The sequence below is a fragment of the Callithrix jacchus genome, chromosome 22 (assembly GCF_049354715.1).
Source record: "Callithrix jacchus isolate 240 chromosome 22, calJac240_pri, whole genome shotgun sequence".
Classification (NCBI taxonomy): Eukaryota; Metazoa; Chordata; class Mammalia; order Primates; family Cebidae; genus Callithrix; species Callithrix jacchus.
In genome coordinates this window covers 21,033,677-21,046,994 of record NC_133523.1, presented here as the reverse complement: position 1 = coordinate 21,046,994, position 13,318 = coordinate 21,033,677, and the positions used below count along the sequence as shown (strand labels likewise).

The 13,318-nt window shown below is 47.0% G+C and overlaps 1 protein-coding gene across 1 annotated transcript; it reads right to left on the bottom strand.

The window, feature by feature from the left end:
• Positions 1-3,642: 3,642 nt before the first annotated feature.
• On the bottom strand, positions 3,643-6,304 carry LOC100394852 (double homeobox protein 5-like; the record flags this gene model as incomplete). Its single annotated transcript, XM_054249774.2, is given in 4 exon segments — positions 3,643-5,515; positions 5,517-5,653; positions 5,655-6,079; positions 6,082-6,304. Coding segments are annotated over 4 exon segments (1,035 nt in total), but the record flags the coding sequence as incomplete, so codon positions are not given.
• Positions 6,305-13,318: the final 7,014 nt, after the last annotated feature.

Below are 13,318 nucleotides of genomic sequence, written 5' to 3'. Positions count from 1 at the left end.
CTTGAAGAAGACAGAAAGGTAAGAAAAAGTTTAGCCTATTGTAGAGACTTGCTAAATAGTTATAATTAAAAGGATTATAGATGGAAGGACAGTGAAGGCCGGGCTTAGAAGATCTCAGATAAAAATGAGGAACTTACTGAAAACAAGAGCCAAGTTACTTTTGTTTTGCCTTAGGAGAGAACGTGGCTGCACAGTGCCCCTGCCCTGGAGACTGTAAAACTCTGAACTTAAGGGTGATGATTTAGGTTGTATTTGGTGGAATGAACAGCTATGCACCACAGCTTAAGAGGTGTCCTGTTTGTGTCAAAGATCCTGTGGTCTTATGTGTGACCAAATAAATAACCTCAAGTTGAAACTTCTATTTAAATGAGAAGCAGAGCTTAAAAGTTTGGACAATTTGCAGCCTGGCCAAATGGTCAAAGAGAAAAGCTGATTTTCAGTGTAAAATTTCAGTAAGAGTTCAAAAATTTGCATACAATGGAGCCCAGTGCTGATAGTCAAGATAATGGGAAAAGGGCCTTGAAGGCATTTCAGACAACTTTGCAGCAGCCCGTGCTATCACAGGCCCTGGAACCTAGGAGAGAATAGATGGCTTTTTGAGCCAGTCCCATGGCCCCGCTTCTATGAGCAGCCTCAGGACACTGCTGCCTGCATACCTGCGGCTCCTGCTGCAGCTCCAGCTCCAGCCATCATTGAAAGATGCACAGGTACAGCTTAGGTCACTGCTTCAGATGATGCAAGCTCCAAGCCTCAATGGCTCCCACGTGTATTAAGCCAGCAGGTGCACAGAGCAGGCGACTAGAGGCTTAGGAGTCTTCATCTAGACTCCAGAGGATATACAGTAAAACCTGGGTGTCCTGGGAGAAGCTTCTTGAAGAGGCAGAGCCCCATGGAAAATCTTTACACGTCAGTACAGAAGAAACATATAAGGTTGGAGCCTCCACACAGGGAGGCACCTTTCTCCAGACCCCAGATTTATAGACCCACCAACAGCTTGCACTTTGGGTTTTAAAAAGCTACAGGCGGGCCGGGCGTGGTGGCTCACGCCTGTAATCCCAGCACTTTGGGAGGCCGAGGTGGGTGGATCATAAGGTCAAGACATCGAAACTATCCTGGTCAACATGGTGAAACCTCGTCTCTACTAAAATACAAAAAATTAGCTGGTCATGGTGGTGTGTGCCTGTAATCCCAGCTACTCAGGAGGCTGAGGCAGGAGAATTGCCTGAACCCAGGAGGCGGAGGTTGTGGTGAGCCGAGATCGCGCCATTGCACTCCAGCCTGGGTAACAAGAGCGAAACTCCGTCTCAAAAAAAAAAAAAAAGCTATAGGCACTCAACACCAGCCCAGTTCATGAGGGCGGCTTTGTGGGATGAACCCTGCAAAGCCACAGGTGCAGAGCTGCTGAAGGCCCCGGGAGCCCAGCCATCACACCACCCTGTGCTCAGAACGTGGGACATAGATTTGAAAAAGGTAATTTTGGAGCTGAAGGTTTAAATGACTGGCCTGCTGGGTTCTTGACTTGCATGCGGTCTATAGTCACATCTGTATTTTGTGCTTCTTTCTGGCAAGTTTCTTCCTTTTGGCTGGAATGCGTATTCAATGCTTGTACAATTATTTTACCTTGTAAGTAGCTAACTTGCTTTGTATTTCAGAGGCTCAGGGACAGAAGAGACTGCAGCCTGTGTCAGATGAGATTTTGGGCTTTGGATATTTGAGTAAATGTTGGAGTGAGTTCAGATATTGAGGGACTGTAGAGAAGGCATGATCATACTTTACAGAAACCATGAGGTTTTACTTCGAGAAACTGCCTGTTCTTGGCTTTTTATATAAGTAAAATCAGATAGTATTTGAGTTTTTCCTTCTGGCTCCTTTCACTTAGAAGAATGTTTTCTAGGCTTATTTATGGTTTTTCTATGGATCAGTTCTCCATTGCTTTCTATGGCTTTGTAAGTTTCCATTGTAATTCATTAAGATAAAACAAGTGATCCACTGATATTCACACAGAGCCAACCCCTAAGCCGAAATTGTGGTAAAATATGTCTTTCATAACGGTCACAATACTCTCTATCTCCATGAGTTGAACTGTTTTAATTTTTAGTTCCCACAAACGAGTGAGAACGTAGGAAGTTTGTCTTTCAATGCCTGGTTTATCTTAGTTAGCATAATAATCTTCTATCCATGTCCTTGCAAATGACAGGATTGCATTCTTTTTTAATAGCTGAATAGTACTCACTATGTATACGTGTCACATTTTCTTTATCTATATCTATTGATGGACACAGGTTAATTCCAAACCTTGGTTATTTTGAAGTGCTGAAATAGACATGATAGTGCAGACAGCTCATTGGGACACTGATTTTCTCATGTTGGGTATATACCTAGCAGTCGTTTTCAGGGATTATATAACAGATCTATTTTCAGTTTGTTGAAAAACCTCCAAACTTTTTTTTTTTTTTTTTAGTGATGGTACTAATTTATATTCCTAACAAGTTTACCTGAGTTCCCTTTTCTCAAACTATTGGTGAGAATCTAAATTAGTACAATTTCTATGGTGTTTTTCGCCTGCATTTGTGTTAAAGTATATTCCTTTATAGCCAGGTTTTGAAAATTTGATCATAAAGAAATGTTGAATTATACTAAATGCTTTTTTAGCATCATTTGAAATAATCATATGGTTTTTGTCCTTCATTCTGTTGATATGATGTATCACATTGATTTGCATAAGTTGGACTATGCTTGCTTCACTGGGATGAATCCCACTAGGTCATGATGTGACCTTTTAATCATCTTATTCAATTTAGTTTGCTGGTATTTTGTTAAAAGTTTTTTTTTTTTTTTTTTTGAGACGGAGTTTCACTCTTGCTACCCAGGCTGGAGTGCAATGGCGCGATCTCGGCTCACCGCAACCTCCGTTTCCTGAGTTCAAACAATTCTCCTGCCTCAGCCTCCTGAGTAGCTGGGACTACAGGCACACGCCACCATGCCCAGCTAGTTTTTTTTTTGTTTGTTTGTTTTTTTTAATTTTTAGTAGAGACAGGGTTTCACCGTGTTGACCAGGACGGTCTCGATTTCTTGACCTCCTGATCCACTCACCTCGGCCTCCCAAAGTGCTGGGATTACAGGCTTGAGCCACCGCGCCCAGCCCAGAAGTTTTTAAATTAATATTCATCAAACATAGGGGCTTATTGCTTTCTTCGCTGATGTGTCTTTTTGTTTGTTGTTTTGACATGGAGTCTTGCTCTGTTGCTCAGGCTAAAGTGAAGTGGCATAATCTGGGCTCACTGAAACCTCCGCCTCCCAGTTTCAAGAAATTCTTCTGCCTCAGTGTCTGGAGTACCTGAAATTACTGTCGCCAACCACCACGCCTGGCTACTTTTTGTATTTTTGGTAGAGACAGAGTTTCATGATGTTGGTCATGCTGGTCTTGAAGGCCTAACCTCAAGTGATCTGCCTGCCTCAGCCTCACAAAGTGCTGGAATTACAGACGTGAGCCACCATGCCCGCCCTTGATGTGTCTTTTAATGATTTTGGTATCATGATAATGCTGACCTAATAGAACAGATTGAAACTGTTGTAGGTACTCCTTTAATTTTGAAATAGTTTAAATGAGATTAATATCAGTTCCTTAAGTGTTTGGTAGAATTCAGAAGTGAAACAGAGTCCTGGGATTTTCATTGCTACAAAAATTGTATTTGGATCTTATCTTTTCTTATTTAATCTTATAAACGGTGTGTCAAATCTATCTTTTCAAAAACACAGTTGTTTGCTTTTCTGTAATTTTTTCCCTTTTTTTGTCTTTTTTATTCCTTTTTTCTTCCTTCTTTCTTTCTCATTCTTTCTCTTTCCTTCTTTCATCTTTTATTCATTCATTCTTTCTTTCTTTCTTGTTCTTTTTCTAGAAATGAAGTCTCAAGCTATCACACAGGCGAAAGTGCCATCGCATGATCTTACTTCACTGTGACTTCTGCCTCCCCGGTGTAAGAGGCTCTACTGCCAAAGCCTCCAAAGTCGTCAAAATTCAGGCATGCACAACCACGCCCACCAAATATTTTGAATTATTCATAGAAAAAAATTATTCACCATGCGAGCAGGACTGACCTGGAACTACTGACCTCAACTGATTTGCCAACCCCAGCCTCCAAAAGTGCTGGTATTACAACTGTGAGACACCAGGCCGGCCTACTTTCTTACTGAAATTTTATTTATGGTCTGATTTTTACAGTTTGTTTTCTATGGACTTATACAAATTTACGTTTTGATTTGTTCTTACCTTCAAACACCTCTGTGAATATACACTTTGCTCCCTTCACTACTTTCACCCTCTGTATCTAAAATCTACATCCTTTATGTCTACCCTTCACCCCAACGAGGAAAAATAAGGACGTCCTTGGCCCAGAGTCTCGGGTCTGCGTTTAGCTTCAAGGTGCTTCCCGTGGATGGCATGTAGGCTGGCAGGGCACCCGTGGGCAGGTGAAAGTGGAGCGGGGAAGCAGAAAAGGCAAAAAGGAAGTTAGGCTTGCCTACGGATCCGGCAAGGCGTTTCCAGAAAACTGGAAAAAGGGGGCGCTGGGGCTGGCTCTCCGGGGTTCCACAGGAATTCTACAGAAACTGAAGGCCTCCCTATGGGCTGGAACACGTTACATGGGTGGTGGGTGGTGTGCAGTGAGGAAGTCAACCCCCATGAGAGTCTTGAGTTTTCTGGACCCTCAGTCCGGAAAGGTGCCAATGTCTGTGGGTGTCGCCATTGCCGCGAGTATCTCACACAAGCAGCCTCCCTCCATGCCTTCCTGCCTCCCTGCATACCTCCTTCCCTTCCTCCCTCTCTCCATGTCTCCCTTCCTTATTTTCTCCCTCTTTCACTCCTTCCCTTTCTCCCTCCATTCTGTCCTTTCCTCTCTTAATATCTCCCTCCCTCTCTGCCTGTGAGGCTCTCACGATCTCTACCCGCCTTCCCTGCCACCTGGAAAAAGCAGCACCTGCGTTTGCGCAGGGACTCGTGTCTGCGTGGTGGGGTAGGGGAGAGGAGGGGTGAGAGCTCTGCCTGGGTTGGTCCTCGAAGCGCAGCTGGTTCCCCCGAGAGGCGCGCAGGCGCCGCAGAAGGCCCACGTCTCGGGACCTGGGCGGCTCTGGGAAACCCGAGATGCTCAGGAAAGAATGGCAGCACAGCCCTGCCCTGTGTGTAGTGTCTCACCTGACTGACCTGGAACTCAGGGATCCTAGACAGGTGTGGGGGAAGGGAAGACTCGCAGCTGATTACAAAGGCAGTCAGTCAACGTGATCACGCCATTGCACGCCAGAGAGACCAGAGCAACAGGCACCCTTGTGGAGTGCAAAGACAGACAGACAGAGACACACACACACACACACACACACACGCACGCACTGACGACGAAATCCGAAATCCCGTTTCAGTTGGACTGAGTGTGACTCCTGTGTGGATGGGACTGTCCCGCTCCTCCTGGCATCTGCTCGGGTGCGCAGGACAGCCAAGAGCCTGAGAGTGGGGAAGCGCCACCTCCGGAAGAGCCAGGGCAGTGAACCCACTAGTGCCGGGGGCAGGTTTCGAGATTCCTTCTGCCGGCGGCGCGGCGGCCTGGCTCCCGGAAGCCCCCTGTGGGAGAGCCCCTGGCGCGCAGGGCACGTGGGGCGTGGGGCGCGGGGAGCGCCTTTTCCCATGCCCCGGTGTGGGTGAGGGCGACCGAGGGAGGAGGAGAGTGGCACCCCCCAGGGGCCGGATTGCACAGGCCCCCTGCGTGCGTGGGTGCCCTCTCACCTGGGCCTGGATGCCTGGCCCTTCGATTCTGAAACCAGATCTGAATCCTGGACTCCGGGAGGCCCGTCTCTCTGGCCAGGTCCTCCGTGGTGGCGAAGTCCGGAAATCGCTCTCGCTCGAAAGCTCGGAGGAGCAGGGAGGTCTGGGACTGGGTCACGGCGGTCCGCTTTCGCCGGCCTTCTGGCGGGCCGCGGGGCCCAGGCCAGGACCTGGATTCCCGCTGGTGCTGCCTCAGCCGGCGCGATCTGTCATTCTGAAACCAAATCTGGACCCTGGGCTCTGGAATGCCGATGGCCTGGGCCAGCTTTCTCTGGTGGCCATGCCCGGGTACGGGTTCTGCTCCAAGGACTCTCGCAGGGCATCCCTTTGGCTCGGGGTCCAAACGAGTCTGCTTCGCCGTCCTCGCTCTCGGACTTCCGCGGGGAGAGGGCTGCCAGGAGCTGTGGGGAGAGCCATCGCGGAGAGACCGGGCCCGAGTGTCACAGACAGACACAGGCACACAGAGGCCGGCCGGCCGGTTCCGGTGCGCCTCAGTCAACCTCTGCACAGCGCACCGCAGGCAGGTCGACCCAAGAGTCCGGCCCCACCATCCAGAGACCGCTCTTATAAAGACCTAGCGGCCCCACCCCCCTCATGAATATGCATGAGCTCCGGGGACCAAGGGCGGGACAGCCCGCCCTCTCGAGCCGGAAACCAAACGCACCAGGGCCTTGCAGGGTGGGTGGGGTTGGGGCCAGAGCGGCCGAGGGAAGGAAAAGGGGGGCTTTGGGGCTGCTCTCCGGGGTTCCCCAGGAATCGACGGAAACTGAAACTCTCTCTCTGGGCCCCAACACTTTACTGGGGCGGGGCGGGGGCCGGGGTGTCGGCCAGGGAAAGGTGGAGTTCAGAAGTCCACCCCCACGACCGTCTTGAGTTTTCTGGCCCTCTCTCCGTGAAGGCGCCGACGTCTGTGGGTGTCGCCGTTGCCGCGAGTGTCTCATACACGCAGCTGCGTGGATCCTGTTCCTGTTTCTGTAGAAAACGAGAGCAAAAGCACAGAGAAGAGACGTCCCGCGCATGACGGCCTGACTGTGGATTCCTGTTTCCTGCAACACGGGGAGTCTCCCATACAGCCTGTTTGCAAACCGGAAAAATGAGCACGGGCACGATGCTGGTTTTCACGGATCCCTGGAACTTTCTGTTTCCCCTCTGAGCTCGGGAAACAAAGTCAACATGATCACCTGATCACCCCTTCGGAAGCCAGAGAGACGTGAGCAACAGGCACCTTTGCGGAGGACAAATGCATACACATAAGCACACACACACACACACACACACACACGCTGAAAGCCGAAATCCCGCTTCAGTCGGCCTGAGTGTGACTCCTGTGTGGATGGGACTGTCTGCCTCGCGCTCCATTGCAGGGCTCAACACGGGGATCTGTAGTCTGTGAGCCTGTGAATGACACCCAGGCTAGCACCGAAGTCTGGGCTCTTTGCTCTTTGGGGAATTCGACCAATCCTGGGGAAGACGGCGGAATTCGTCTGGATCGCCCTCGTGGTGAAGGAACCCAGGCTGGTGGTGGCTGTGGCTGGCCAGGGAGCGCCCCGCCCGGCAGACGTGGACGAAATGTTTTCCGAGTGTGGGGTCCTCTTGGTCCTGGATGCAGAAGACCGCTCTTCTCTGCGTTTTTCCCTCTGTCCCTTGGTCCCTTTCTCCTTCTGTTCCTGAGTACTCACATCTTTCCCTTTCTTCCTCAATGTCTCCCACGCTCCGTTTCTTCTTTCTTCCACCCTTTGTCCCTTTCTCACATTTACCCTCTCCCTCCCTCCCTCCCTCCGTGCCTCCCTCCCTTTCTATCTCCCTCCCGCCTTCCCTCCCTGCCTCCCGCCTTCCTGCCTCCCAGCACCCCTGCCTCCCCCCTCCCCTGTCTCCCTCCCTCCCTCCCTGTCTCAGTCCCTTCCGTCCTTTTCTCCCTTCATTTCTCCCTCGCTCTCTGTCTGGGAGACTCTCCCCATCTCTATCCGCCTTCCCTCCCGCCTGGAAAAAGCAGCACCTCCGTTTGTACAGGGACTCGTGTCTGCGTGGTGGGGTAGGGGAGAGCAGGGATGAGAGCTTTGCCTGGGTTGGTCCACGAATTGCAGCTGGGAAGCCATGTAGGCTCAGTAGACCCACATCCCCGAAACTGGGAGGCTCTGGGATCCTCCCCGCACTCCCACCTTCGAGACGCTCAGGAAAGAATGTCAGCACAGCCCTGCCCCGTGTGTAGTGTCTCACAAGACATACCTGGAATTCAGGGATCCTAGGCAGGTCAGGGGGAAGGGAAGACTCGCTGCTGGATACCGAGACAGACAGTCAACAGGATCACCTGATCAAGCCTTTGGAAGCAGAAAGATGTGAGCGACAGGCACTGTTGCGGAGTGCACGTACGGGGACACACACACACACACACACACGCAGAAATCCGAAATCCCGCTTCAGTCGGCTTGAGTGTGACTCCTGTGTGGATGGGACTATCTGCGTCGCGCTCCGTTGCAGGGTTCAATGTGGGGATCTGTAGTCTTTGAACCCTGTGAATGAAACCCGGACTAGCACCAGAGTCTGAGCTCTTTGCTCTTCGGGGAATTCGGCCAGTCCTGGGGTGACGGCGGAATTCGTCTGGATCGCCCCCCGTGGTGAAGGAACCCGGGCTGGCGGTGGTTGTGGCTGGCCAGGGAGCGCCCCGTCCGGCAGACGAGAAGCAGACGAAATGTTTTCCGAATGTGGGGTCCTCTTGGTCCTGGAGGCAGAAGACCCCTCTTCTCTCTGCCTTTTTCCCTTTCTTTTGGTCCGTTTCTCCTTCTGTTCCTCCCTATTCCCATCTTTCCCTTTCTTCCTCAATCCCTACAAACCTCCCTTTCTTCCTGTCTTTCTCCCTTTTTCACTTTTACTCTCTCCCTCCCTGCCTCCCTCCCTTCCTCCCTCCCTGCCTTCCTGCCTCTCTCCCTCCCTCCCTTCCTCCCTCCCTACCTCCCTGCTTCCCTCCCTCCCTGCCTCCCTGCTTCCCTGCCTTCCTGCCTCCCTCCCTGCCTTCCTCCCTCTCTGCCTGTGAGGCTCTCTCGATCTCTACCCGCCTTCTCTGCCGCCTGGAAAAAGCAGCACCTTCGTTTGCTTTGGGTCTGCGTGGTGGGGTGGGGGGAGGAAGGTTGAGAGCTTTGCCTGGGCTGGCCCACGAAGAGCAGCTGGCTCTCTGGGGACCCGCGCAAGCGCAGTAGACGCCCCCGTCCCGGGACCTGAGCTGCTCTGGGATCCCGGAGATGCCCAGGAAACAATGACAGCACAGTGTAGTGTCTCACAGGACGGACCTGGAACTCAGGGATCCTGGACAGGTCAGAGGGAAGGGAAGACTCGCCGCTGGATACGGAAGGCATCCACGAGAGATGGAAAATAAAAATGAAAGTCAAAGAAAATTAGTAGAAACCAAAGTAAAATGCTAAAGCAGCGAGAAACGATTCACAGCACGATGGAAACAGAGTGGATGAAGGAGTCTGGGAAATGAATCTTAGTCACAGAAAGCACAGCAGTGACCATAGCAAGGTGATGACGATTCTGGTCCACTGGATCCCACTATCCCCATGACAGTAAATCCCATGACGGTCACCACTCAGCAAGCTACGACCGCATTATTTCCTGTTTCTTCCAAAATGAATAAATGTGATTCTCATCACAAGGGCAAATACAAATTCTTTATATTAAACTAAACTGTCATGGTTTAATTTAGTTTTCTAAAGTTCTTATAATTTTGAAAATGCAGTTGACACTTGTATGGCTTATGAAATTTCCAATAGTCTTGCGTTACTTGAAGTGTTCAAAATACTGCATATTTTAAATTAAAAAGAGTAAAATTTATGTATTTTTTATACATATTTAAGGCCCAAGACTCACAAGTAATGCTGTTTATGATTTGAAAATTTCAAAGTTTTGTTTTCCATCTGGACATAGTGTATCGTGCTGAAACAGTTGTTCTTTAAAGTGGCAGCCACAGATTTTGTCTCTCTGGATATATTTTGGACTTTAAATATTAAATGTAACATATTAAAAATTCTTCATTTTATTTTAGAAAATTTAAGATTGATGTCCACAAAAAATGCAAATTACTGTAGGGTTCAGCAAACAATGTATATAATGTGGCATTAATATCTCTATTTTTGATGTCTACATCTTTTTGTAGAAAAGCTTGGTTTCTTTAAAAATGTCTCCACAAATTCAGGCTTATTTTATAAAATGGTAAAATAGTAAAGAAATGGGTGGAGCTGGGCTACTTAGGAGGCTGAGGCAGGAGAATTGCCTGAACCCAGGAGGTGGAGGTTGCGGTGAGCCGAGGTCGCGCCATTGCACTCCAGCCTGGGTAACAAGAGCAAAACTCCATCTCGAGGGGGAAAAAAAAAAAAAGAAATGGGTGGTTTGGCACACCATGTGAATAATACTAGCACTCAAATTACAAATTAATCCAAATTATTTAGAAAGTAGATATAAATAATTTGTTTTAATACAGTGACAGATATTCACAAACACTTAAAAAGTCAAATCTATTAGTATTAGGCTTGACTTAGTTTATATATATATAAGATCAAAACTTTGTTAAAAATAAATATTTTAAATCAGTAATTTGGTGGTTGTTTTGAGATGGAGTCTCACTCTGTCACCAGCCTGGAGTGCAGTGGTGTGATCTCGGCTCACTATAACCTCCACCTCGTGGGATTAAGCGATTCTTCTGCCTCAGCCTCCTGAGTAGCTGAGACTACAAGCATATGTCACCATGCCTGGCTAATTTTTGTATTTTTCATAGAGATGGGGTTTCACCATATTACCCATGTTGGTCTCGAACTCCTGACCTCATGGTCCACCCACCTTAGCCTTCCAAAGTACTGGGATTACAGGCATGAGCCAATTTGATGTTTCTAACTACTCAGATGTCCTGTTTTAATCAAATTAAGTTTGGGGAAAGTTGCCTCATTTTATTTAATTTTTTGTTCAATGTATTCAAAATTTTCTAGTTTAACCTAATATTGATGAATGAGGAGTAAACAATTATTTTTAAAATCTCAGGCCTATTAAATTGCTGGAGACATTTCTAATTTAAAAATTTTGGGCTAAACAACTCTATGCACATAAACTAGTAAACCTGGAAGAAATGGATAAATTCCTGGACTCCTGTGTCCTCCCAAGCCTAAACCGGGAGGAAGCTGAAACTATGAATAGACCAATAAAAAGTTCAGAAGTCGAGGCAGCAATTAAGCCTACCATACACAAAGAGCCCTACCATACACAAAGAGCCCAGGTCCAGATGGGTTCAGAGCTGAATTCTATCAGACAAACAAAGCGGAGCTGGTACCATTCCTTCTGAAACTATTCCAAATAATGCAAAAAGAGGGAATCCTTCCCAAATCATTTTATGAGACCAATATCATCCTGATAGCAAAACCCGGCAGAGACCCAACAAGAAAAGAAAACTTCAGGCCAATATCCATGATGAACATAGATGCAAAAATCTTCAATAAAATATTGGCAAGCCAATTGCAACAGCAAATCAAAAAACTTATCCATCATGATCAAGTAGGATTCATCCCGGGGATGCAAGGCTGGTTCAACATACGCAAGTCTATCAACATAATTCACCACATAAACAGAACCAAAAACGAAAACCACATGATTATCTCAATTGACGCAGAGAAGGCATTCGACAAAATTCAACAGCCCTTTATGCTAAAAACCCTCAATAAACTCAGTATCAATGGAATGTATCTCAAAATAATAAAAGCTATTTATGACAAACCAACAGCCAATATCATACTGAATGGGCAAAAACTGAAAGCATTCCCTTTGAAATCCAGCACTAGACAAGGATGCCCTCTTTCACCACTCCTATTCAATATAGTACTGGAAGTTCTAGCCAGAGCAATCAGGCAAGAAAAAGAAATAAAGGGTATTCAAATAGGAAAGGTGGAAGCCAAATTGTCTCTATTTGCAGATGACATGATAGTATACCTAGAAGACCCCATCACCTCAGCCCAAAAACTCCTGAAACTGATAAGCAACTTCAGCAAAGTCTCAGGATATAAAATCAATGTGCAAAAATCACAAGCCTTCCTCTACACCAATAACAGACTTCAAAAAAGCCAAATCAAGAACGAACTGCCATTCACAATTGCTACAAAAAGAATAAAATACCTAGGAATACAACTCACAAGGAACATAAGGGACCTCTTCAAGGAAAACTACAAACCACTGCTCAACGAAATCAGAGAGAAAACAAACAAATGGAGAAACATTTCATGTTCATGGTAAGGAAGAATTAATATCGTGAAAATGGCTATACTGCCCAAAGTAATTTACAGAATCAATGCTATCCCCATCAAGCTACCATTGACTTTCTTCACAGAACTGGAAAAAACCACCATGAAATTCATATGAAACCAAAAGAGAGCCCGCATAGCCAAGTCAATTCTAAGCAAAAAGAACACAGTGGGGGGCATCCAACTACTGGATTTCAAACTATACTACAAGGCTACAGTAATCAAAACAGCATGGTACTGGTACCAAAACAGAGATATAGACCAATGGAACAAAACAGAGGCATCGGAGGCAACACAGCATATCTACAACCATACAACCTTTGATAAACCTGACAAAAACAAGCAATGGGGAAAGGATTCCCTGTTTAACAAATGGTGTTGGGAAAACTGGCTAGCCATGTGCAGAAAGCAGAAACTGGACCTTTTCCTGACACCTTACACTAAAATTAACTCCAGATGGTTTAAAGACTTAAACATAAGACCTGGCACCATAAAAACCCTAGAAGGAAATCTAGGCAAAACCATCCTGGACATAGGAGTAGGCAAGGACTTCATGAACAAAACACCGAAGCATTGGCAACAAAAGCCAAAATAGACAAATGGGACCTAATCATACTCCACAGCTTCTGCACGGCAAAAGAAACAGTCACTAGAGTGAATCGGCAACCAACAGAATGGGAAAAAATTTTTACAGTTTACCCATCTGACAAAGGGCTGATATCCAGAATTTACAAAGAACTCAAACAGATTTACAGAAAAAAACAAACAAGCCCATTCAAAATTGGGCAAAGGATATGAACAGACACTTTACAAAAGAAGACATATATGAGGCCAACAATCATATGAAAAAATGCTCATCATCACTGGTCATCAGAGAGATGCAAATCAAAACCACATTGAGATACCCTCTCACGCCAGTTAGAATGGCGATCATTAAAAAATCTGGAGACAACAGATGCTGGAGAGGATGTGGAGAAAAAGGAACACTTTTACACTGTTGGTGGGAGTGTAAATTAGTTCAACCATTGTGGAAGACAGTGTGGCGATTCCTCAAGGCCTTAGAAATAGAAATTCCATTTGACCCAGCAATCCCATTACTGGATATATATCCAAAGGACTATAAATCGTTCTACTATAAGGACACATGCACACGAATGTTCATTGCAGCACTGTTTACAATAGCAAAGACCTGGAATCAACCCAAATGCCCATTGATGATAGACTGGATTGG